Genomic DNA, 22,866 nt, shown 5'->3' with positions numbered 1-22,866 from the left:
GTTGTGTCTATATATTTTTTTCATGTTCCGATGGAACAGCTCCACTTTAACTTCTGAGAAGAATATGCTAATTTATCGATGTAACCCTTATTTAAAGAGGAAGTCCATTAAGATGAAAATGTCTTTGGAGGGGAAACATCAGTGTAAAGTCTCCACCCAGTGACACAGCATACCAGTAAAGCACTTAAAAAAAACAGGATAAGATACACAAAACAAAATCTAATTGCACTCATTGGCTTGAAGCAAATACATCAATATACTATAGCAGAGTCAGATCATTTTTATAGAGGTAGCCAAGCTGAGATCATGTTGTTGTGGCATAATCTTTGGTTATTTCTCTTTCACTCTTATAGTTTGCAGATGCAGGTAAGTCTGCAATGTAGAAGTACATGAAAGCTCACAGTATAAGTATCTTTTTTTCCACTGGAATTTTCAGTTGACTAAATACCTAGAATGGCTGTTTATGTAATGTTTTTTTGTGTGTGTGTGTGTGTGTGTGTGTGTTTTTTTTGTTTTTTGTCTGTTTGGCAAAGCTCATAGGATATGTATAATTTAAATTACACAAGTATATATAAAACAAGTGTGTCAAAAGTGTCCTTGTTTTGCTCAGGACCTAACTGACATCAAACTGTGTCCATCCAGCCTTTCATCTTGTATCTTTCTTCTTTTTACTGGGTCAATATTACACTTTTCAGCTGTTTGTACCACTTCCATAGTCTTTAAGAGTCTGTACAAGTGTGTCAAATCAATCAACAGCAAAATTTAAATCACAATAACTAATGGAAACATGTTAGATTCTTAATTTCCGTATAAAAAACAGATGCATTTTAATATTATCTATACTATAGACTTTTTAACAGTAATCAGAGAAAACCTTGTCTTGTACAGAAGCCCTTGGTTGTATATAGTTGACTAGAGGTAGTTGCACTGTTAAAAAGCATCTAAATGGAAACAACAACAAAAAAAACACTGGTTACTGGATGTAACTCCAGTTCTTTGAGCACACACAAAGACCTCTAATAGGCTTCACTATTGCTTATGTAGTACAGCCAGAAGGGTTGCCAGACTTTAGTCTGTGGCAGCTGTGACCACCTCAGGCCAACCCCTGGCTCTGCCCCTGGCTGACAGTGAGGACCACCATTATTAATAATTAATGTCATCCGACATACAGTTACAAGTGAGCTGTGCACAGATTTATAAGATCCAAGCAGACATCATGCTATTAAGGTGGGAGCCCAATTTCCTAACTGGCTGTCAGAAAACAAGGAGTAAATATAAAAGGTTCTCCTCACAAATTCAGCCATTCTCTGCCCAGATTCTGACGCTGACACTGGGCTGCAGAGGGGTCTGATGTAAGGCTAGAGTGCAGTCATGGGCATGTGTGCATATGAGGGTGGTGAGGGAAGAAAATGCTGTTGTGAATGGTTCTTAACCTTTCTCTTGACATTCTGGTCAGTAACTCCAAGGTTTTAAATTACTGCTGTGGAGATTATCCTCAAGATCCATCGCCTCTAACTGAGCTTTTGCAGACCAGTGGGTTAATCTTGGGCTTGTACCTGACTGCCTCAGTGAACTGCCTCATGTTCAAAATGCTGAGTGTAAAGGGCCAGTTTCAGATGAATTTTAAAGGTCCCGTATGGTGACAATCCATTGTTAGAGTGTTTTGTGGCTGTAAAATTGTAACATTTAAGCCGTTAGGATATACAATACTCACAATAAGTTAGAGATATTGTGAGGTCCTTATTGGATTTCATACATAAGGTGTTTGTTTCACTTCAGTGATTTTGAGGATAGGGAGGCAATTGTATTAGGGTGCCAGACACACCTCATTTTGTGTTTTTCATGTCATGGTCTCACTGTGTACAGTGTGCCTTACATATTGGGGCCAATACCAAAAAATACAAAAAGACAACCCTTTTCAATGTGGCATCAGTTTAAACATTCTGGGGGTATTAAAGCTGGTATTGTCAGTAAGTCATTCCCAGTTCATCATTCAAGCAGCCACGAACACATGACATCACTTTAACAGACAAGCAGTGCCCCCTGGTCATAGCGAGCCTTCAGGTCGGTAGCAGGCAGTCAGATGTTGCTCGTGAACTTGGAGTGTTATCAGCAGACTTGCAGCGAGACACAGAACTACTGGCAGTGTTGGTGACAGACCCTGGAGTGGAGCCCCACAAGTGATGGACCACAATGATGACCAGTACCTAAGGACCTATCCACTCAGACACCATTATGCAACTGCCACACAGCTGCAGGCCTGTTTAGGAGAAGTGAGGGGTAATAGGGTTTCCAGATGAACTGTTTGCAACTGACTCCACTGCTTTGACTTGAATGCCAGACCACCATTGCAGGTGACTCCACTGACACCAAGACACTGCCGTGACCGTTTGCAGTGGGCACAAGACCATGTGACCTGGACAATGCAGCAGTGGTCTACCATCCTGCTCACTGATGAGTGTCGGGTCACCTTGTACAGAAATGATGGTGGTCAGCATTGCTGGACAAGGCAAGGTGAGCGATACGCCGAGGTCAACAAGGTCCCCAGGGTTGGCTTTGGTGGAGGAGGTGCAACAGTCTGGGCAGGCATCACCAGTCAGCGCAAAACAGATTTGGTGATTGAGGCACTCCCACTTCAGGAAGTGGGAGTGCCTCATATGGTATGGCCAGCAATGTCCCCTGACCTGAACCCCATAGAGCACGTCTGGGACCAGCTGAGGCAGTGACTGGATGCTTGTACCCCACCCCCACGTGACCTGGCAGAACTGCATGTAGCACTTGTGGAGGAGTGGAACGCGTTACCTCAGAATAACATCATGAGGCTAGTTAGGAGCATGAGACGTCACTGTCAAGCTGTCATGGCAGCAAATGGTGGAAACACCCGCTACTGACTTTGGCAATTTTGGTTATTTTGGGCTTTCTTTTTATTGTCTAAATTGTTGGGGTAATAAATATTGCACTACTGAAAATGGTGCTTATTCTCATTCATTAATAGTAATATCAAAGGGAACTATTACTTATTACATTAAAATTCAGACCAAATAGGGAAAGCACTCATGTAAATAACAATATCCCTAACTTATTTTGAGTAGTGTAAATACATTTACATCTGCCATCCCTAAGGAACCCTCACAGTAGTCTCCAAATTGTAAAAGCCAAACAGATTTCAACCCAGGTGCTACCTCACATCTAAATGACCAACAGTCATCCAGTTCACAGATAGTGTCTTCTTCTAGAAGGTGGCCGGAATAGTAGCTGCTCACTGGCTTTCAGGGCAAAAAAGTCTAATTAGAGCAGCCCTAAAACCGAGAGTTAAACAGATATAATGAAAATGAACCAACCCTGAGCTGACAAATTGAAAGACGCACTCTGGAGACTTGTGAAACTTTGATCAATTTACTGAAAAAGAGTACGATATGGGGCCTTTAAATTAACAGATCATCAAGTCAGACGGATGCAAACAACCAAAACAAACTTTTTAACCGTATAATTTGGATACAACCAGGAAATTAAAAACATAAACCCACAACTACGGGCCAACAACTGCACCATGCCAACAATTACAGATATTCAAGCCAACATTTTCTTTGACTGTATCACAACCAGTGGCATAAACAGTCGGGCCTAGCAGTCATTATATGTCCCCTGTGCTATATGCAGGGACACAGCATACGTGCAGCTTTTGTGCCATACATAACCTAGTCAGGAAGTCAGAACCCAATCTGTGTTTCTTTATTTCCCTTCATCTCCCTTGACGATCCATAGCTTCCACAACTTTCAGACTGAATTAGTTTCCCTTTAATCCCCACTAGAGGGCGCCTAATGACTGGCGAGTAATCAGCTCTATGCTTGCATGTAATCAGCATTCTCCTCTTTCTTCACTGAGTGTATATGCATAGGTTTGAAAAATAAATGCTTGTATGTTGTTTGTGATCATTCGAATTAGTCTCAGTATGCTTACACTAGTAAAAAATTTGGCAACACCTACTCATCCATCCATTCATCCATTATCTATACATCACGTAACCCTCATTGGGGTCGCAGGGGGCTGGAGTCTATTCCAGTTGGCATAGGGCGAAGGCAAAGGACACCCTGTACAGGTTACCAGTATCACAAGGCTACACATAGAGATCCTCAAGTGTGTTGACAAGAAAAACATCCAATCCTAAAATGATTGCCAGAGTCAAACATGGTGGTGGAATTGTAATAATGTAGAGGTTTTCAGCTAATGGAACAGGCAACCTTGTCAAAGTAAGTGGGACTGATTTTATTCAGATTCTAAAGGGAAAATATAAGGAGGTCTGCAGAAAAAAGTTGAGGAAGCACTGCAGCTTCCGACAAGACAATAATCTGTAAATAATCTTTAAAAAAAAACAAAAAAAACAATATGAACTTGTTACAGCTGACCAGCCAGAGTTCAAACTTGAATCCCATCAACAATCTGTGCAAGAGCTGAAGACCAGAGTGATGAGACAGAAACTTTCAACCTCAAAGAGCTAGAGATCATCACAAAGAGGAGAAGAACAGAATCCCAGGAGAAACACGCAGAAAAACTGTAAAGAACAGTTTGACTGCTGCGACAAAGGTTTTGAATAATTTGGTTTGTTCATGAGTAACAATGTAAAAAAAGAAAGAAAACAAAAAGTCGTTTCAAAGTATTATTAACATCTTTTGGACAATGTCTTCTCTCATGTAACTTATTTGTGTCAAGCCAGCCAGAAGAACCTCATTGGTCAGTTAAAATTCACTAGGAATTTGAAAATTTTGTGTAACTTAATATGGGTAACTTAATACAGTAAATGCATGACAAAAAAATAAATAAAACAAAATGACAAAATAATAGCTATGATCATGTTTCAAGTTTACAAAGGGTCCTAAAGTGTCATGTCTCTCCTTCAATAACTTAGATTGAGCCATTATATATTAAGGTCATTCATTCATTCATTTTGAGAGTGTGATATCTGGTTAACTAGTTAATCATGGCATGCAACATGTTGGGTCACGTTTTTTTTTTTTTTTTAAATGACAAAAGGTCAAAAGTTCTGGGGGGGAAAGACATGCACTGAGGAGCTGGAAGTGGTAGTGTGATGATGGCTTTCATACAGATTCAACTTTTTACAGGTTGTGTTTAAAAGCTCTTCAAATCAAAATATTAATTTAATCATAAAAATAAATCCTTCAACTATGTCTTGACTTTAAAAGCAGGCTGTTTTGGATATGTTTTTTTTTCTTTTATCACTAATTATAGTAGCTTATTTATCCACTGTCAAAATTATTATCAAATGTATTTCTTGGCTTTAATTAAATGTGCCCTCCTGGAGTGCTTTCAAGTGTTGGAGTTTTGTTCACTGAGAGTCTCGTCATTTAGTCATGGAAAGGCAGGTGAAATGTTAGACACTTCAAGAGTTAGTCAGATAATTTCTTTCTTGAAGTGCTCATCTTATCGTTGAAAAACTAAACTCTACTGAGGTCTGAGAGGGAATTATCAAAGGGCAACATTTCTCTGCTTTGAAGCAGAAATCGAGTGCAGTGAACCAGATACTCTTTAGATTCTGATAAGGTGGAAATTAAAGGTCATTTGTGGTTTACAGAAAACCAAAGATGCTAAGTATCTGAAACCCTTGGTGGAGTAATGAAAAAAATTAGGATTACACTGTTTATATGTGTTATATTTGTATTCAAATGGACATATTTGGTGCAACTGTATTAACAGTGTGACCAAATCAATTGAATATCCTCTTACTTTCCTGTTTCTCTTGCCTCCCTCTGTCTATTCTGTTCCTTTCTTCTTGTTTTGGTTCCTTCATCTTTTGTCCCTCTTGTATACATATTCAGTAATTTGTCTATTAAAGACAAAAAAAGATGTCAAACAAGTCCTTGCTTACAGCTTAAAGGGCTCATCTCAGTTTAAGCTGACTGTAGAGCTCTTCTTTTACTTGTATAAAAAGCCAATCAGTTTCAATGTGATGGTAGTTTTAAGACAGGCTACCATTAGTTAATATGCCTGTAGCTGTATGTAGCTATAAGTTTCATGCTGCTGCATTTTCCATCCAGCAGAATGGGCTAGCACCAATTCACCATTATTGCAATTAGAATGACGCCTTATAAATAAAAAAAAAGTCAGGACAGCAGGGGAGACAGATTTTACACAATTCAGTATTAACTGTGATTTAATTTGAATTTCACTCAAGATTAATAAAGTCTATCTATCTATCTATCTATCTATCTGTCTGATATGCTTTCAAAGTTGACAGTTTTGCAATGGGAAGAACCAGTTACGCCTCTCTACAGTTCCTGCCACACATCCTGTTTGTATTTACTTTTGAAGGCAGACGTGGCACAAGACAATTGTGACAAATGCTTAAAGTAACCTTTCAAATGCAGTGAATATAATAAGGTCTGTGTATTTTGTCTGTGTGGGGGTTGAAATCCAGTGCTTCCTGCAATTCTTTGCATAGACACTGGATGGCACAAGAGGAGAGGAAAAATTGAGAAGCATCTGAACATTGTTACCCATCCTATCAACACACAACCCCTTTAGTTTGCTTAGAAAGCAGACACACTAAAATTTAGCAGTAAGCAAAACAGAATGACACAGAATATATGCTGCATAGACAGGATGGTTCAGCATTTTGAAACTTCTCACCATTGCTGTGCATCAGTGGCAGAGTCTGGCGGCCTGAGGGCCAGCAAAAATATAAAAGGCACATGATACCTATAGTGGGCTCCAATTAGCAGAGAACAGCAAAGCATCCTCAATCAAAATTAACATTTTATAGGGTGGTTTTGACTATAGGGGAAATAAGATGAGTTTATTGGGGGGGGGGGGGGGGGGGGGGGAGTATTTATTTTCCACTTTTCTTGCAACTTTTTTTCATAACTCTTTAACATGCCAAATTAGACATTTAACTTTGAGCACTTGGATTGAATCTGTGAATGAAGAGCCCTTTGTATTGTCTTCAGTTCTCTGTCTCTTTTTGGTAGTTTGTCACAGAGTAACCCTGCACTGACCTACGTCTCTGCAAGCACAAGCTAGCACAAGCTAGCCCAAGTTAGCCCTAGCTGAAATGGTGGAAATGCAGCCTGAAAAAAAACACAAGGCACCACAAGGCTGACTTTCAGATATTTAGTAGCATAGGCGCTATCTGTCTGGCATATTAACCAGTTTTGGACAGGCCCACACAAAAAGGTAACTTTAAAATAGAAATGGCATTCATCAGAAATGCATTCTCAGTTCAACTACTTTTAACTGCAACAGAAAGCCTTGCTATATGACAGCTAATGACAAAGTGTACAAAGATACAGCTGCCCTGAACCAAAGGCAGAAAACAGTCTATGAAGGCCGCATTTGCATCCATCCAACCATAAAAGTCGGTAACCCCTTAAACCACTTTAAAGCCAAAACACTTTTAACACTCATGCTGCACATACAAAACACATAGGTCATAATTTTTCATTTCAAACAAAACACTAGTGGCTAAATCAGCATTTATTGAAGCCCTGAAGTTCCATTTGTAAAATATTTAGCTAACTTTTGCATGTTCAACATTGTGTTTTTAAGTTGTACTAATGCTTTCTTTGTTTTACCTTGTACTATGGGGTCCAGGCTTCTGCAGCTGTGTCCATCTGACTGGTTTTGAGCAAAAGATTGCAGCAGTCGATCTCCAGGCCTTTATAGCAAAGCTGCTAATCAGGCCACACCAAATGTCTGCCACTTCAAGGGGGGTCCAGACTCATTTGATTCAAAAACTACATTTTTCATTTGACTTGTGTTGGGTATTTGCTTATAGTTTAGGTTAATTTAGTATCGTTCTTTTTGATTAAGTAGACAAACTGTTCTGTTTTGTGGTATTTGTAGTTAGTTTAGGTATAGCTGTTTTGTATTTCCCCCACTGTGTTCATTTAGTCTGCTCAGCCAGTAAATAAACCCCTTCTGTTGATTTTCTGTCAAGTTAGTTGTGAGTTTCGTTTAATCAGTGTGGTTGGATTGCTTGTTCACAAATACACACTGTTGATGTAATGTTAGGTAAGTGCTCTTTGTTTGACATCTTTTATTGGCCCAGAATTTAGTATTTTTGTCCTTTTTTGGGTGAAAAGAAATGGTTTGGAATTAGTGATGGCTGATCGAGGCTTTGTAGAAGCTTCAGCACTTTATTGAAAAGATGGTTCATTAATTGAGGCTTCAGTGACACACAGTGCTCGAGGAGGATGTCTAGTGCTCACTAAAATTAAGTGCAATCGAGACGTGTTATTGTTTCATGGATTGTTTTGGATTTGATTCACCATGCACATTCCAGTTTGACAACACAAGATCATTGTATGGTTTCTAGTGGATACAATAATAATAATAATATTAATAGTGATAATAATGACAATAACTGTTGAAGACCATGCTTCCTAATTGGCATGTCTGTTTGTAACCCTATATACCCCTAAACTTATATTTTGTGTTCTGAAACATTTAAATGGTTCTGCTACATTCATAAGATGTGCTCTGCAAATACAGACCGATGTAATTTTCACATGGGGCTGGTAAAAATGCAGATTATGTTATGGATTTTGGGAAAGCATGTTTTGGGGTTCACTGGTAAAGAGGTTCATGGGTACATGGGTAAAGTGGGTGTGCTTGAAAAACAGGAGTGTGGGGGTGCTTGTGTAACTGGTTATGAGTTTTCATTAAGAGATAACTTATCCACAGTTATCAACTGCCTGTTGATGATCACATGATTGCAGTCCTTCTACAAATCCACTATTGCGGACTTACAGGGACTTTTCCGTCGGAAATCATACAAGAAACGGTTGATTAAATTGTGGGAGTGTTTCCAAGTCCCATCAATTCCCGCTACCCGCTACATATATAAGCCTGTCAGTATCGACACATAATATACACATGCATAATACATCCCTGTGCTCAGCGCAAGTTCATTTTGTTTGTGGCTACATCTACACTGCTCAAAAAAAACTTAAAGGAACACTTTTTAATCTAAGTATTGCATCAAATTAGTGAAACATGTGGGATACTGATCTGGTCAAGTAAGTGAGGGGCTTTTTAGTCAGTTTCAGCTGCTTTGGTGTTCATGAAATTAACAACAGGTGCACTAGAGGGGTAACAATGAGGCAACCCCCAAAACAGGAATGAGTTTACAGGTGAAGGCCACTGACATTTTTTTCCTTCCTAATGTTTTCAGACTGTTTTTTCACTAGTTTTGCATTTGGCTAGGGTAAGTGTCACTTCTGGTAGCATGAGGCGATACCTGGACCCTACAGAGGTTCCACAGACAGTCCAACTCCTCCAGGATGGCACATCAATGCGTGCCATTGCCAGAAGGTTTGCTGTGTCTCCCAGCACATTCTCAAGCGCATGGAGGAGATTCCAGGAGACAGGCAGTTCGTCTGGGAGAGCTTGACAGGGCTGTCGAAGGTCCTCAACCGATCAGCAGGACAGGTATCTGCTCCTTTGTGCATGGAGGACCAGGATGAGCACTGCAACAGCGCTACAAACTGACCTCCAGCAGACCACTGGTGTGAATGTCTCTGATCAAACAATCAGAAAAAGATTTAATGAGAGTGGTCTGAGGGCCCACCGTCCTCTAGTGCCCGCTGTGCTCGCTGACTGGCACCGTGGAGCTCGGCTGGCATTTGCCATAGAACACAGGAATTTGCAAGTCCACCACTGGTGCCCTGTGCTTTTCACAGATGAGAGCAGGTTCACCCTGAGCACATGTGACAGGCATGAAAGGGTCTGGAGATTTCTCCATCACTTACATGTATGAAATGACATATGAAAACAGACCCCAGGTTGAAAAAACCGAAGTTCCCCTTTAAGTATGTTAGAGTGACACCATGAATGGCATTTGTTCCAATTATATTTAATAACACTAGTGGAAAAACTACAGTAAACCTACTTACAGTCCCATTTTTCATTTAAAGTCACTTTACCACGTTTCCTTGCTTGTGGAAGGGCTTTATTTTCTTTCACTGAAGGTACCCATGAAGGCACTTTATTCCAGGTTGCCATTTAGAGACACAATATAGAGCACCTCATTCTGATTTACCCAGAACAGACGGCTAATAGAAACTTTGATATATCTTCTCCTTTGTGTGGGACCATAGAGTGCCTTTTATTGTTTTCTATGTAGTTTTTTATTGTTGTATTCGCATTACTTTATATACAGGCACAGCAGTTCGTCACATAATCAATAGGAAGGAAAAGAAAAAATCTAATTTTGGATGCTTTGCAGTCTGTTTTCAGTTTGTGGACATTTTTTGTAATCTTTGAATTTTGCTGAGATATTGGACCATTTGAACATTATTGTTGTTGTTTTGCCATGAAACCATGTGATATGTTTAGAGGGAACGTAGACTAAGATCATCACCTGGGCTCACTTTTCATCTCTTGGATTTCCACCTGTCCTGTAATTCTGTCTTGTGTTCTGCTAGCTGGTGGATTCCCTGAGCTGGCTTTCCTGCTCCTTCAGTCTTTTTTTTTTTTTTTTTTCAGATTTCAGCCTTCCTCCCTGTCCAGCTGTCCCTCCTGTTTAGTTCCCCCAGTTTGTATCCTTAGGTTTTTGTTTGTTCCAAATAAAATTCCTTTTCCTGCCAAACCAGTTTGCCTGCTTCTGTGCCTGCACCTGGATTCCTCGACTCCTTCCTCTAACAGATACCTCAAGGTTGTACAATAATACAGCATCTGAATGAATCGACGGAGTTACTTTCCACCACTAGCTGTAACCAGTTAACCTCAAAGGACCAGAGAAGAAAAGATATTACTTAATACCAATCAAAACCCATTAGGTTTCTAAACATCCTGTTCCAAAAATAATAATTGACTATCAATTTCAAGCTTTACTTTGCACAATGCATCCACATATGCAACATCCATAATGTTCATTAAATGGACTGCTGGTTAAAAAAACAATTTAAACTAAAATAGTATAGGTTAAGTGACTGAACAAAATAAGAATATGACTTTGGAACCATGCAGAGAATTTCTCCTGGCTTTAGAGAAAAAACATTGCGAGAATGACTTGCAATAATAATTTCATTTACATAGTATTTTTAAAAATGGCTTTACAGTGGTTGACCAACAATGCAAAAGTATAATACAGAGCAGGCAAAATGAAGGTAAAACAACATAAATACAGATGCAAAAATTCCAAATACAGTACGGCCATATTAAGAAATACAAGAAATATAATTAAATGCTAAATCAAAAGTGATTAAACTTTAATAGCCACTCTGAGTGAAGTCGAGTCACTGTTAATTATATAGCACATTAAAAACAACCAAACAATTCAGCCAAAGTGTTTTCTGTAACAGATCTATTTAACATTGTCATACATTAAAATAAACACTTTACATTGTTATTGGAAAAACATTACAAATTTGCCAGACTAATTTAAATATTATGGTTAGGATCCCACAATATTATATTTAGATAATTAATTTTGCTGCCAAACTATACATATAAAACCCAACAAATCCAAAGATCCCCTATGCACAAACATGCTGACAACAGTAAGGAGGAATTATTTGACTTTTTGTGAAGATTTCCAGTAGAACCAGCAATAAATATATAAAAAATATTTTGTATTTAAGCAGCATGTTCATCACATATATTAATTTCCAAATGTTCTGACATACTTAATGCAAACCTCTGCGGGCAATGTCAATTTTAGCAGTCTTTACTGATTAATTTGAGCCCCCTTAGATTCCAGTGGTCCCCCTTCAGCAGCCCTCCCAGACGCTCGGTGCGCCCCTGCAGAGCAGCTCGGTGAAAGCCCCGCTCCTCCAGCGGTCCTCAGCTCTGCATGGCCTACTGCAGCTCCAGCTACAACTCGTGGAAGCAAGAATGACACCGGCGCTCCCCGACATCAAAGCAACCTGATCGTAAGGGCGGATCTGCTTTGTTTCTACATTTTTTAAAATAGAAAAGAACACTACAATGACGGCGCTTATCTTTGCACCTTTACGGACTCGGTTAGTCGTGCTTATTTTCACGTTCGCTGCGCTGTGGGGATTTGCGCTCTCCATCACTCGTTACTCTATACCGGAGGAAATGGAAGAGGGTTCCTTTGTTGCCAATCTGGCCACAGATTTGGGTTTGGATGTTCGCAGCTTGGAGGAGCGCAACGCCAAGCTCGATGTCATCCACAGCAAGAATTACCTTGACATCAACAAAGACACCGGGGAGCTGGTGATCCGGGAGAAGATAGACCGGGAGAGCATATGCATGACTAAAACCACCTCGTGCTTTCTGAAAATGGATGTCATACTCTCAAACCCCGTGCGTATTTTCAACATCGAGCTGGAGATCATGGACATCAATGACAACGCGCCCGTGTTTCGCAGGAAGACAATGCACTTGGACATTTCGGAGGCAACCCCTCCCGGTGAGAGGTTCTCATTGACAAACGCGGTGGATGCGGATGTGGGGGCGAATTCTATCAAGACCTACTATCTGAGCGAGAGCAAATACTTCAACATCGACATCCAAACGGGCAGCGATGGCTCCAAATATGTCGATTTGGTGCTCAGTGGTAAATTAGACAGAGAGGAGTATGCCGTTCATAATTTGATTCTAACCGCTGTGGATGGAGGGGTGCCTCCCCGCTCTGGAACAGCCAGCATCATCATTAATGTGCTGGATATCAATGACAACGCCCCCCTCTTCAGACAGCCGGTGTTTGCAGTCAATGTTTCAGAGAACTCAGCAGCAGGCACAGTGGTGATGACCTTAAACGCAACAGATTTGGATGAAGGCACCAATGCGGAGTTGGTATATTCATACACACTATATACCTCAGAGAAAACCCAAGAGCTCTTCTCACTTGATCCAAACTCAGGTGAGATCAAGGTGAAGGGGGTGATCGATTATGAGGAGAGTCAAAGTTTTGAGATGCACATCCAGGCTCAGGACAGAGGGGCCAACCCCCTGTCAGGGCACTGCAAAGTGACATTGTTTGTCACAGATCTGAATGACAACTACCCTGAAGTGACCATCAAGTCTATGAAAAGTTCCCTGACTGAGGACGTAGCTGTGGGGACGCTGATTGCAGTGGTGAGTGTCAGTGACAGGGACTCTGGGGTCAACGGGGAAGTGCAGCTCAGCATGAATCAGCAGGAAACGTTACCGTTCCTTCTAAATAAATCCTCTGAGGGCTACTTTGAGCTGCTGGTGTCAAAGCCGCTGGACAGAGAGATCATAAGCAAATATGAAATCACGCTGAGAGTGACAGACAAAGGCTCGCCGCCCTTAACTGAAAACGAGACCATCACTTTAGAGATCCTGGATGTCAATGACAACGCACCAGCGTTCTCCCAATCCTTCTACACAATCCATGTTGTGGAAAACAATCCACCAGGAGCGTTATTGACCTCTCTAAGTGCATTTGACCCAGATCTCAATGAGAACCAGTACTTGGTTTATTTCATAATGGAGAAAGAGATTGTGAACACGTCTATGTCAATGTTGTTCTCCATCAACCCTGAGAACGGAGATCTCTATGCCCTGAAGACCTTCGACTATGAGAGAGAGAGGGACTTCCTGTTCCACATTGAGGCGAGAGACTCTGGTGTTCCCCCACTGAGCAGCAATGTGACTGTTCACATCATCATTCTGGATCAAAATGACAACACCCCTCTCATAGTGTCACCTTGGCGGGCGCAGGGCTCCGTCGTGGAGGAGGTGATCCCCAGGTCCACGGATAAGGGACACTTGGTGGCCAAAGTGATCGCCATCGACGCCGACTCCGAGCAGAACTCCAGGGTCACGTACCAGCTCCTGCAGATCAGTGACGCCAGCCTCTTCAGCCTGGATCAGTACAATGGCGAGATTCGGACGACGAGGATGTTCAGTTACAGAGACCCAAGACAGCAGAGGCTGGTAATAGTGGCCAAAGACAACGGCCAGCCTGCCCTCTCTGCTACTGTCACCATCAAGATATCCACAGTGGAACATGTCATGTCCTTTTCAGAGACTACAGAGCTGCCACTCGAGTACGATGTCTTCACAGACCTGAACCTGTACCTGGTGATCGGTTTGGGTGCGGTCTCTTTTCTGCTACTGATAACCATCTTGGTTATCATTGTGCTCAAGTGTCAGAAACCCAAACCAAAGGCCATCAAGATCCCCCCAGCCAACAGGAACAGCGTGATCAGCAGAAACAGCGTGATCAGCCAGAGAAGCTCCACCATCGCAGATTCCACCCTGATCTCCAGCGATGCCTACTGGTACAGCCTGTTCCTCGCAGAGACCAGGAAGGGCAAAGTGGTCGTCAGACAGCCCATAATTCCCAAAGGAGCCGGGTATTTTGTATCCAGTATACCGAGGAGCATAGGGCCAAGCGAGACCACAGACTCCAGAGCATCCACACTGGAGGTATGTTAAGTAGTAGCTGGGCTTAGCAGAGATTAAGTATCATTAGTCATGACTGAAACTCAGGTGCAGGTCAGCTGACTTAGTGTAGAATTAAAAGTTCTCACTCACCATGTTTCTCCTTTAGAGCAGAGAATTGTTTTGTTTGCGTTTGCTGTAGAGACAAGTTGAAAATAGTGAAATTAGCAGGTTCAGATAAGTGGCTTTATTACTATATATATCCTACCACCATTATATGTTTTACCTTATAATGTCATGTTTGCAAAATTAAACCAACGACTTCCTAGTGTCAATATTTTATGTTTCTGGTAATGTAGTAAAGTAGCTGTCAACTATGAAATTATTCAACAACTACTTAAATAATTGATCTGTCATTTTGAACTATTTTCAAGAACAAAAAGTCTGAATTCTCTCACATTCCAGCTTCTTAAACTTGGATGTTTTCTGTCTGATTTTATTCATCTTTGACATTTAAATGAATATATATGAAGACACTCTAGGAAATCATATGGGGCTTTGGGAAACGCACAACATGACTGACCAGTTTTTGATCATTTATAGACAAAACAACTAATGAATGAAATTAATTGACAATAAAGCTAATCACTAGTTGCAGCCTTAACTGATAACAGCTGTTTAAAGTTAAACATATTTGGCAGATTTCTGATGTGCACAGTGATGGGAAGATGTTTAAGTGTTGGGTTTAAGTTTACGTTTTATTGATCCTTCAAATACCACCCTCAAATGCTTTTGTTTTTCTTGAGCATTTTACTTTTACTTTGTACACTCCGTTTCACACACATTGTGCTTTTTATTCCAAAAATGTAGTAATCAGCCACTTTTTAGATGAAGAATGTATCTAATTTGGTGAGTTTTCTTCAGGGAAGCCCTTTTAAGATAGACTAAGCAATTGGAATGTTCAATATTTAAATGTCTTAATCTACGCTACAATCTGTGATGCAAAAAGTGTAAACTTGACTCTGCAGTATAGTCCTCCTGAAAACTGATGCAGCAGTGTTAAGGATATAAGAATTCTTGTTTAATTGTGCATCAGTGTTCTGCAGAACAGGTTCTTTCGCTTCTGATATTCATACTACATTTTCCTAGTAATATTCGTGTTTTTGTTACGTAGGATTTCGATTGTAGGCCTTGAACTTGACATGTTTTCAAACTGTTCTACTGGCACTTTTACTTACATAAAGGGTCTCAGTGCTCCTTCCACCACTGTGACTCTCACGCTTACTTTGACATGCATTCAGGTTGACATCACTGACTGAAAAATCACTGCTGGTTTTATTATTTAGTTTGTGCCTGTGCTATGAGTGTGAGGTTTGGAGTTTAGAGTGCTCACCAGCTGATTTCACTCTGGGGGAAGAACACTTTCTACTTTTTTTTCTGGTGTCACTGAAATGTGATACAAGTGGAAAAACAAGAATGTGGCCGACTTGTTAGCGAGGCCGCTGTTGTATAATTACTGCAGCACTAATATGTTGAAATATACAGTATAATGGAACATAATGTTTTTAAAATCCGCAGGAAAAATTTGCTATAAATCAGTTGCAGCTAAGATAACACAGTGTAGCTGATTTTTCATTATCTGTGTATTTCTAGAACAAGCTATCTGCACTTTTATTGCGTAATTAGGCCAAACACACCCACCCCATCATCCTCCCCCCCCCCAAAAAAAGTGCCACTGTTTGATGTCTTGTGTAGTATGTAGGTCATGTACTGCAGATGCATAACACACAATCATGGTGTAACTAGTAGGCGTGAGAGGGGGAGTACTACAAAGAAGCCCAGACACGGATGGGTTCTCTTCAAGGACAAGAGATAAGGCTGCTCTACGTGAGAGGCATTCTGAATCTGCAGCAGTGCTCCGGCACACAGCACACTGTCATCACTGTAGAACTGCTGAAAATGATCCAGATGTTGTTTGTTTTTGCACAGCTGTACCCGCAGACTAAACCGAAACAAGCGGTCCGCCGCAAGATTAAACAACATGAATATGCATAATGCACAGATGCATATGAGAGAGTGATGTGTATGTATAGCAAGTGTGAGTTTGAGTGTCTGAGTTTCACACATTTCTTCTGAACTTGTCTCTTTTTTCTGTTCTTAAGTACTCAAAATGAAAGGAAGTCCATTCTACAACTGGAGGTATGCTGGTTGCTAACTACATTCTGTAGAGCCACTATGACTGTGTAGACATTTTCTATCCGTTTTCTATTTGGTATACATGTTTGGTTTGGCGCAAAATTTATTTATTTATTTATTTTGCTTTGATAAACTGTCACAGATTCCAGCGCAAATCTTTGGCCTAATCCTTCAGTCGACATGTTTTCCTGATTAAATAGAGCAGAATCCGATATTTCCATTTGTCCCCAGTCAGACAGTCCCCTCACAAATAAAACACCCTGCTCCAATCCAATGCTACTGTGAGCGCTGAAATTTAAATTGGCCGCTCTCTCGAGTGAGAAAACCTATCAGCTTATACTGAGAGCTGAGATTAGAATAAAATTGGCTGCTGGTCAGATTTTGTGTTGTGCACATCTGGCATCTGGAGATTCGGGGCAACGTGATGGCACAGATGGGGGGGGGGGAAAGGATTAAGGAATGAATTGTCCTGAATAGGTTCTTGACATGGAACGTACCTGTGAGCAGCGGCTCTATCAACCAGCTCCACATCCCTGCACATGAGCTCCGTTAGACCGTGTGTCAGATCTGTGGGGAATATAATAAAGAGCCTATTTTCCCCTAAACTCAATAGTTGTGACACTGGCCCACCAAGATACCAAATAGCACATTGTGATGCCTGCTTGTGCATGCTTTAGTCACACCCTCTGCTTCCCTAACGGCTTTCTTATATGTTATTTCAGTTGTGTATGTTGCTGATTCCTATGGATGATTTGGTGAAAATCAAAGAAATATAAAAGCAACATACACCCAAATACAGAAGCAAGTTAATGATTTACCCTTATAGATGTCCCTGAAGTCCAATGAAACCTCAACGATGGTGGCAGTAACCAGTCACAATCCACTGTTGCATGAGTGATGACTTTCTCTAAGTTTATATCGAGCTTCTGTTGTGGCTAATTCTGTGTTCTGTCTCTTAGCAGGAGCCCAGAAGAGAACTGCCATGATATAATCATCTCTTCATGGGAGTTTCTGGCTGAAATTCTTCCTCTGACTCACAAAGAAGATGTAAAGCAACTCTCCTCCCCTCAGCCCCTCTGCTCCAACCCTTCTTTCTCTCTCTGGTCCCTCCAATCCCACGCACAGACATCGACCACTAATCACCTCAGCTTTCTGCCACCGTTATTCTTTCAAGCATGAATCTGCATGATTCTACGACATGTTCAAAGTATTTGGACGATGATTTGAAACCATTTATGGCAGGATGTGTTTCTGGACGTTACTAAAAAGAGGCCTCATGTAGTAAATCATTCCCTCCTTAGTGCTTTGAAGCTTCTTAATGGACAAATTTGCCTTTCTCCACGGCTGTGTGCTGTAGTTCTAGAAACCATCAGTAGTTTGTCATATACTTAAGTCATGCAACATTTTTTTTTAAGCAAGAGTTGAAAACACGCCTATTAATAATGAAACACATGAATCAGGGTGAATATGTTTCTTCCATGAATCTACTATATATGTAAGTGTAGCTGCTTATAGCTAGAGCCCGACTGATACTGGATGTTTGGGGTCGATACCGATTTTAGGGAGTAAGAAGTTTTATTTTGATGTATCAGGCGATATTGTTTATACATATACTACTGTTCAGAAGTTTACGGTCACTTATTTTTGAAAGAAAAGCAGTTTTTTCAATGAAGATGCCATTAAATTAACCAGAAATACAGTGTAGACACTTTTAATGTGCTAAATTTTTAGATTTTTAATGGAATATCTCCACAGGGGTACAGAGGAACATTTCCAGCAACCATCACTCCTGTGTTCTAATGCTACATTGTGTTAGCTAATGGTGTTGAAAGGCTAAATGATGATTAGAAAACCCTTGTACAGTTATGTTAGCACATGAATAAAAGTGTGAATTTTCATGGAAAGCATGAAATTGTCTGGGTGACCTCAAACTTTTGAACGGTACTGTGATGTATTGAAGAAGGAATATGATAGGGTCATTGTTATTAACTTTCCAGCAATGCATTTTAAGATAGTTTGCAATTTACGGTGAAGACAAATTCGACTCCGCACCACTCGCTGCTCGCCTGTGATACGTGCTCTGCTACATGTGCTGCAGACAGTGTCAAAGTATTTTCAACAATGGAGTTGAAGCTGGTAAAACTATATGATGACAGCTTTTATAAAAAATACCTTAACATCTATTTCTGTATAATGTTATGCAAAAATAAAGCGATATCAGCGTCACTGATACATCTGTAACCGCCCAATGATAGTAATATCGGCCACCTGATATATTGGTCGGGCTCGAGTTATATCACTGATTCAGGCTTTGCCCTTGGTGTTTTCTTTAAATAGAACATCTTTACAGTATTATGAGTCATGCTGTTAAGTAAGGCTCATATTGTCATCTAGTAGCTTTCTGATAAATCCGTGATTCAGTTCTTTTTTTACGATGTTTGTTGTGCTCAACAGGTTATGAATGTGTGAAAATGACAGGAAAAAAAAGAATGAAAGAAAACTCTAAAATGGCAAAAACAAACAAAAAACCCATAGAACGTATTGTTTCTCTTCTTATTTGATTGTAGATAGTGTAGTTCTTTAGATACAATAATGGAGGTCAAAGAAGCGAAAAGGCAACTAACATCAAACGTGCAATTCATACCTGATCTGACTACAGAGACGCACTTGCAATACTGAATTTTCAGAACCATGATCAAAGTCTAATATTCACTCTTTCAGTCCTCTTGTTGGAGGGAGGGAGCGAGTGAGGGTGCACAGGGTAGGCGTGTCCTCAGATCTGGGTTTTATTCAGGGGTAATGGCAAAATTGAGTGAGGCCAGAGGGGGAACTGTAAAACGTTCAAACACAATGAACCACGTTTTTCAAAACGGTCAAATGTCAATTTAACTTTCACTGTAAGAAGATTTGCTCATGACAAGCTTCTGTCTTCTTCCCCCCCGCATCTGGCAATTCATATAACAACTGCATTCCTTTGTTTCATGCAGTGCAAATTGTATTCATCAGCTGAAAAAAATTTAGAGTAATTGTGAAAATTTGAAAAAAAAAAGGTATTTTGTAATGATAGATACTCTGTTTATTGAAAAGAATATTAAAATGTATTTAACTTTGCCAGGGTACAAGGGATTACAAGGTACAGGCAAGGTGTTGTTTTATGAATATTCCTGTTTTTATAAATATTTTATGTATTAACTTTTAATGCTGCTTTTGTGAGCTTCTTCAAGGGCATTTTGTGTTGCATATTTGTAGTTTAGTGCATAAGATGTTGTTTTGATAGTGTACATAGGTTAAACATTGAAACGAGAATACTTTTCTTGACCTCAAAGGTAGAGCTTTTGCACTACTGTTAATCCCAGGACTTTAATTTGTCAGAAACAAGGAGCTGATTAAGACCACTCATTAGGGTGCTAAATGACAAAATGTAATTGCATGAGGTGTAAGAGGATGGGATTATGAGAAGATGAAGAACATAGTGTTAATTATAGTTACAGTATTTTAGTGCTGACTCTGCAAGTGCAAAAAAAAAAAAAACCTGCTGAACCAATAAAGTGCATAAAATAGTATTAGGCAGATGACAGCACTTTGAATTTGAAATATGCACTAAATCTAAATGTGATCGCAGCCATCCCTCAGTAATGCAGTGATGATAGAACATTTCTGGATGTATCGAGCTCCATATTCTGAGTCAGTGAAATTGAACCTCTCTTTTCCTCTCTCTCACTGTTCCACCAGGCTGCCCAGACATAAACACAGCTGGCTGCCTGTCTGTGAGACTAAAGATGTCACGTAATGAGGGATCTCTTGCTGTGGAGTACGTGTTATATGTGCAATCTTTGCTGATTGATTCTAACATTGAAGAATTAATAAATTGCACATATGATGAGCTCCTTGTGTGCCTTCTGCAAAAGATAAATGTGACTGTTGATGAATGAAACAATGGCATTTCCTCTAGTATTAAAAATTACAGTTACTCCCACGATACAGTACCTTAAATTGCTTGTCAGATTGGGGCTTAGCCTTTTGGATTCAGAGCAGATGTTCTATTAAGAACCAGTACATGCATTTACTGTAAATTTATCTGCTTTATACTTTGTGTTTTTTTATACAGTAGACCTTTTTGATATCTTCTGTATTCACTGTGATCGAATGGCACAGGAGGTGCTTGTGCTTGGTATAGTAAAAGTGAGTTATTTCTCATTTGTGTACACTGCTCAATTTTTTTTTCCTGCAGCTAATTTGCCAGTCAGATTGTACAGTATGCTTCGAGAGTTGCATCAAACGTAATCCAGTTCCATCCCGCTTAGTGGATCAAAGATAGTATGGGTGAGAATGGTCTTGCTTTATTTTCAAGTCTAGTTAATTGTCGGATTTTGATGTTGCTTATTTGGCTTAAATGTCCTGCCTGATCATGCTAGTTTGAATAAAGCTTTTTAATCTGTCTTTCTATTGTGTCTCTGATGAAGAATGAAACTGAAATGATCAAAAATGACTTCTGGAATGTGACACATGCTGTCTTCTTCCTCTCTCTCTTTCTCTCTCTTTCTCTCCCTCTTGCTGAATTTCCCTCACATACACACATTTTGACCCAGTTTCTCTTTATAACGCTCTGTACTAATTCTTGGAAATTGAAAACTAAATAAAGGAGATGTGCCTGCAGTTCAAATCACAGAAGCAGACAAATAATAGCTTTGTCAGGATTAGTGAAAGCTTTGAGCCAAATTGCAGTAGTCTACTCTTTGCTGTGACCACACAGGGCTCTCAGTCTGTAGTCCTGCAGGAGACGGATGTATGAGAGTCCTGTGAATTTACATGACAAGCTGTTGCCATTATCATCAGAAACAGGGAGTATTCCTACATTAATATTGACAAAGATATTTCCCAGCATCTAATTTATGAATAGAAAGCAATATATATATGAAAATTCTTAAGTGCAAAATTGAGATGCAATCAGGTAGGAATCTATATTTGCAATATGAAATTCATACAATATTCATTCTATGATGCTAGTGAATTTGGAAACCAGTATTTCCACATTTCAGTACTTTGTAAATCTTGCGCTACTTTATTGAAGGCCTTGAGGTCCTTGTGCTTTAAAAGAATCTGAAGTAGGTCGGTGGAAATAAGCAGTGCACCTTTGGCTACTTCCCTGTGTGCTGAGAGTCACTGCCATCAATTCTTCTCCCCAGTGGGCTCCATTTTCTGAACCGGTGCTGTCCATGGTGCTGCAAGTGTTGCAACCCAGTTGCGATAAACCAGGTCACAGAGGTGCAAAAGGGCACTTTTTATTACACTGTTTACTTGAAGGTAGAATTTGATTTGTTTTTTGTTTGTTTGTTTTCTCTGAAAACATTTTACTCTGCAGGGTGTCCTGCAAAATTTCCTGATTATCTCGGCTATTTCGCTGCACATCATCTAGGCAGTAGAGGAATAGGTCCTACATGTAGGGCAGCACTGTCCAGCCAGTTACAGTTCTGATTGGTTTCAGGGGTTCAGACAGTATGAATCTAGAGAAATTAAATAGAAAATAGATTTCCTCTAATAGTCAGAAGACATGCGTTGAACTGCGATGAACTAGTGACCCGTCCACAGTGTTCTGCTTTGCTTAGTGAAAGCTAAATTTGTTTCTTATCCCTGAACAGAAACAGGCAAATATGAATAATCAATAAGTGGAATGCGCGTGCCGTTATTCTTGTCTATGTATTTATATTAATCCCTTCGTGCAGAGCCTGTTTAAATTAACTGAATGTTTTTGTACTCCAAAAACTTGGATATTTATTTACTGACATTTTGAGTGCCATACACAACAGTTCACTGTAGTGGATGCCATGGATCACTGTTTAAAATGCACATCAAGGCAAAAATACAACAGGTGAAAGGGTAGAAATTTTAACCAATAGATATCACCCTGAAACGTTTCCAGTTGATTCCTTACATAAAGATAATTATGTTTTGTATTGTAGGTTTCCTGAAAAACATGCTAAAAATATGCAAATAAGGTAAAATACTCTAATCTGCATGTTTTTAGAAGAAACATCTGAACATTGGACAAAGCATCATTGTGCAGACGTGCAGTATTAGAGCCAAAGGTTTTCTCTTTTTTCACACTATAAATCAGGAAATATATATATTTTTGCCATATTTTTAGGAATTTTTTTTTATTAATCACAGGAAGAATTATATAAATATGGATTTTTTGTTTTACACTGTACTTACCTCATTTCTGATTAATTTAATGTTTTCTTCACTGAAAAAAAAAACTGCTGTTCTCAACTTCTGTAGCCTGAGTGTTTCCCCAGAGCACTTACAGGACACATATCAATCACTGAAAAACAGGA

The 22,866-nt window shown here is 39.9% G+C and overlaps 1 protein-coding gene across 4 annotated transcripts; it reads left to right on the top strand.

Annotated features, from left to right (window-relative positions):
• Positions 1-11,744: 11,744 nt before the first annotated feature.
• LOC110956305 (protocadherin alpha-C2-like) lies at positions 11,745-20,971 on the top strand. 4 transcript variants are annotated; one of them, XM_022201681.2, is made up of 3 exons: positions 11,745-14,380; positions 16,498-16,534; positions 17,494-20,971. In XM_022201681.2, exons 1-2 carry the CDS (start codon positions 11,945-11,947, stop codon positions 16,507-16,509), a joined length of 2,448 nt encoding a protein of 815 aa, XP_022057373.2. In that variant the 5' UTR covers positions 11,745-11,944; the 3' UTR covers positions 16,510-16,534; positions 17,494-20,971. The 4 variants fall into 4 exon arrangements, with proteins under 4 accessions (XP_022057373.2, XP_022057372.2, XP_022057371.2 ...); XM_022201680.2 differs by having other exon boundaries at positions 17,491-20,971; XM_022201679.2 differs by lacking the exon at positions 16,498-16,534.
• Positions 20,972-22,866: the final 1,895 nt, after the last annotated feature.

Source organism: Acanthochromis polyacanthus, chromosome 17, assembly GCF_021347895.1.
Source record: "Acanthochromis polyacanthus isolate Apoly-LR-REF ecotype Palm Island chromosome 17, KAUST_Apoly_ChrSc, whole genome shotgun sequence".
Taxonomy (NCBI): Eukaryota; Metazoa; Chordata; class Actinopteri; family Pomacentridae; genus Acanthochromis; species Acanthochromis polyacanthus.
This window is presented reverse-complemented; position numbering and strand designations above follow the sequence as displayed.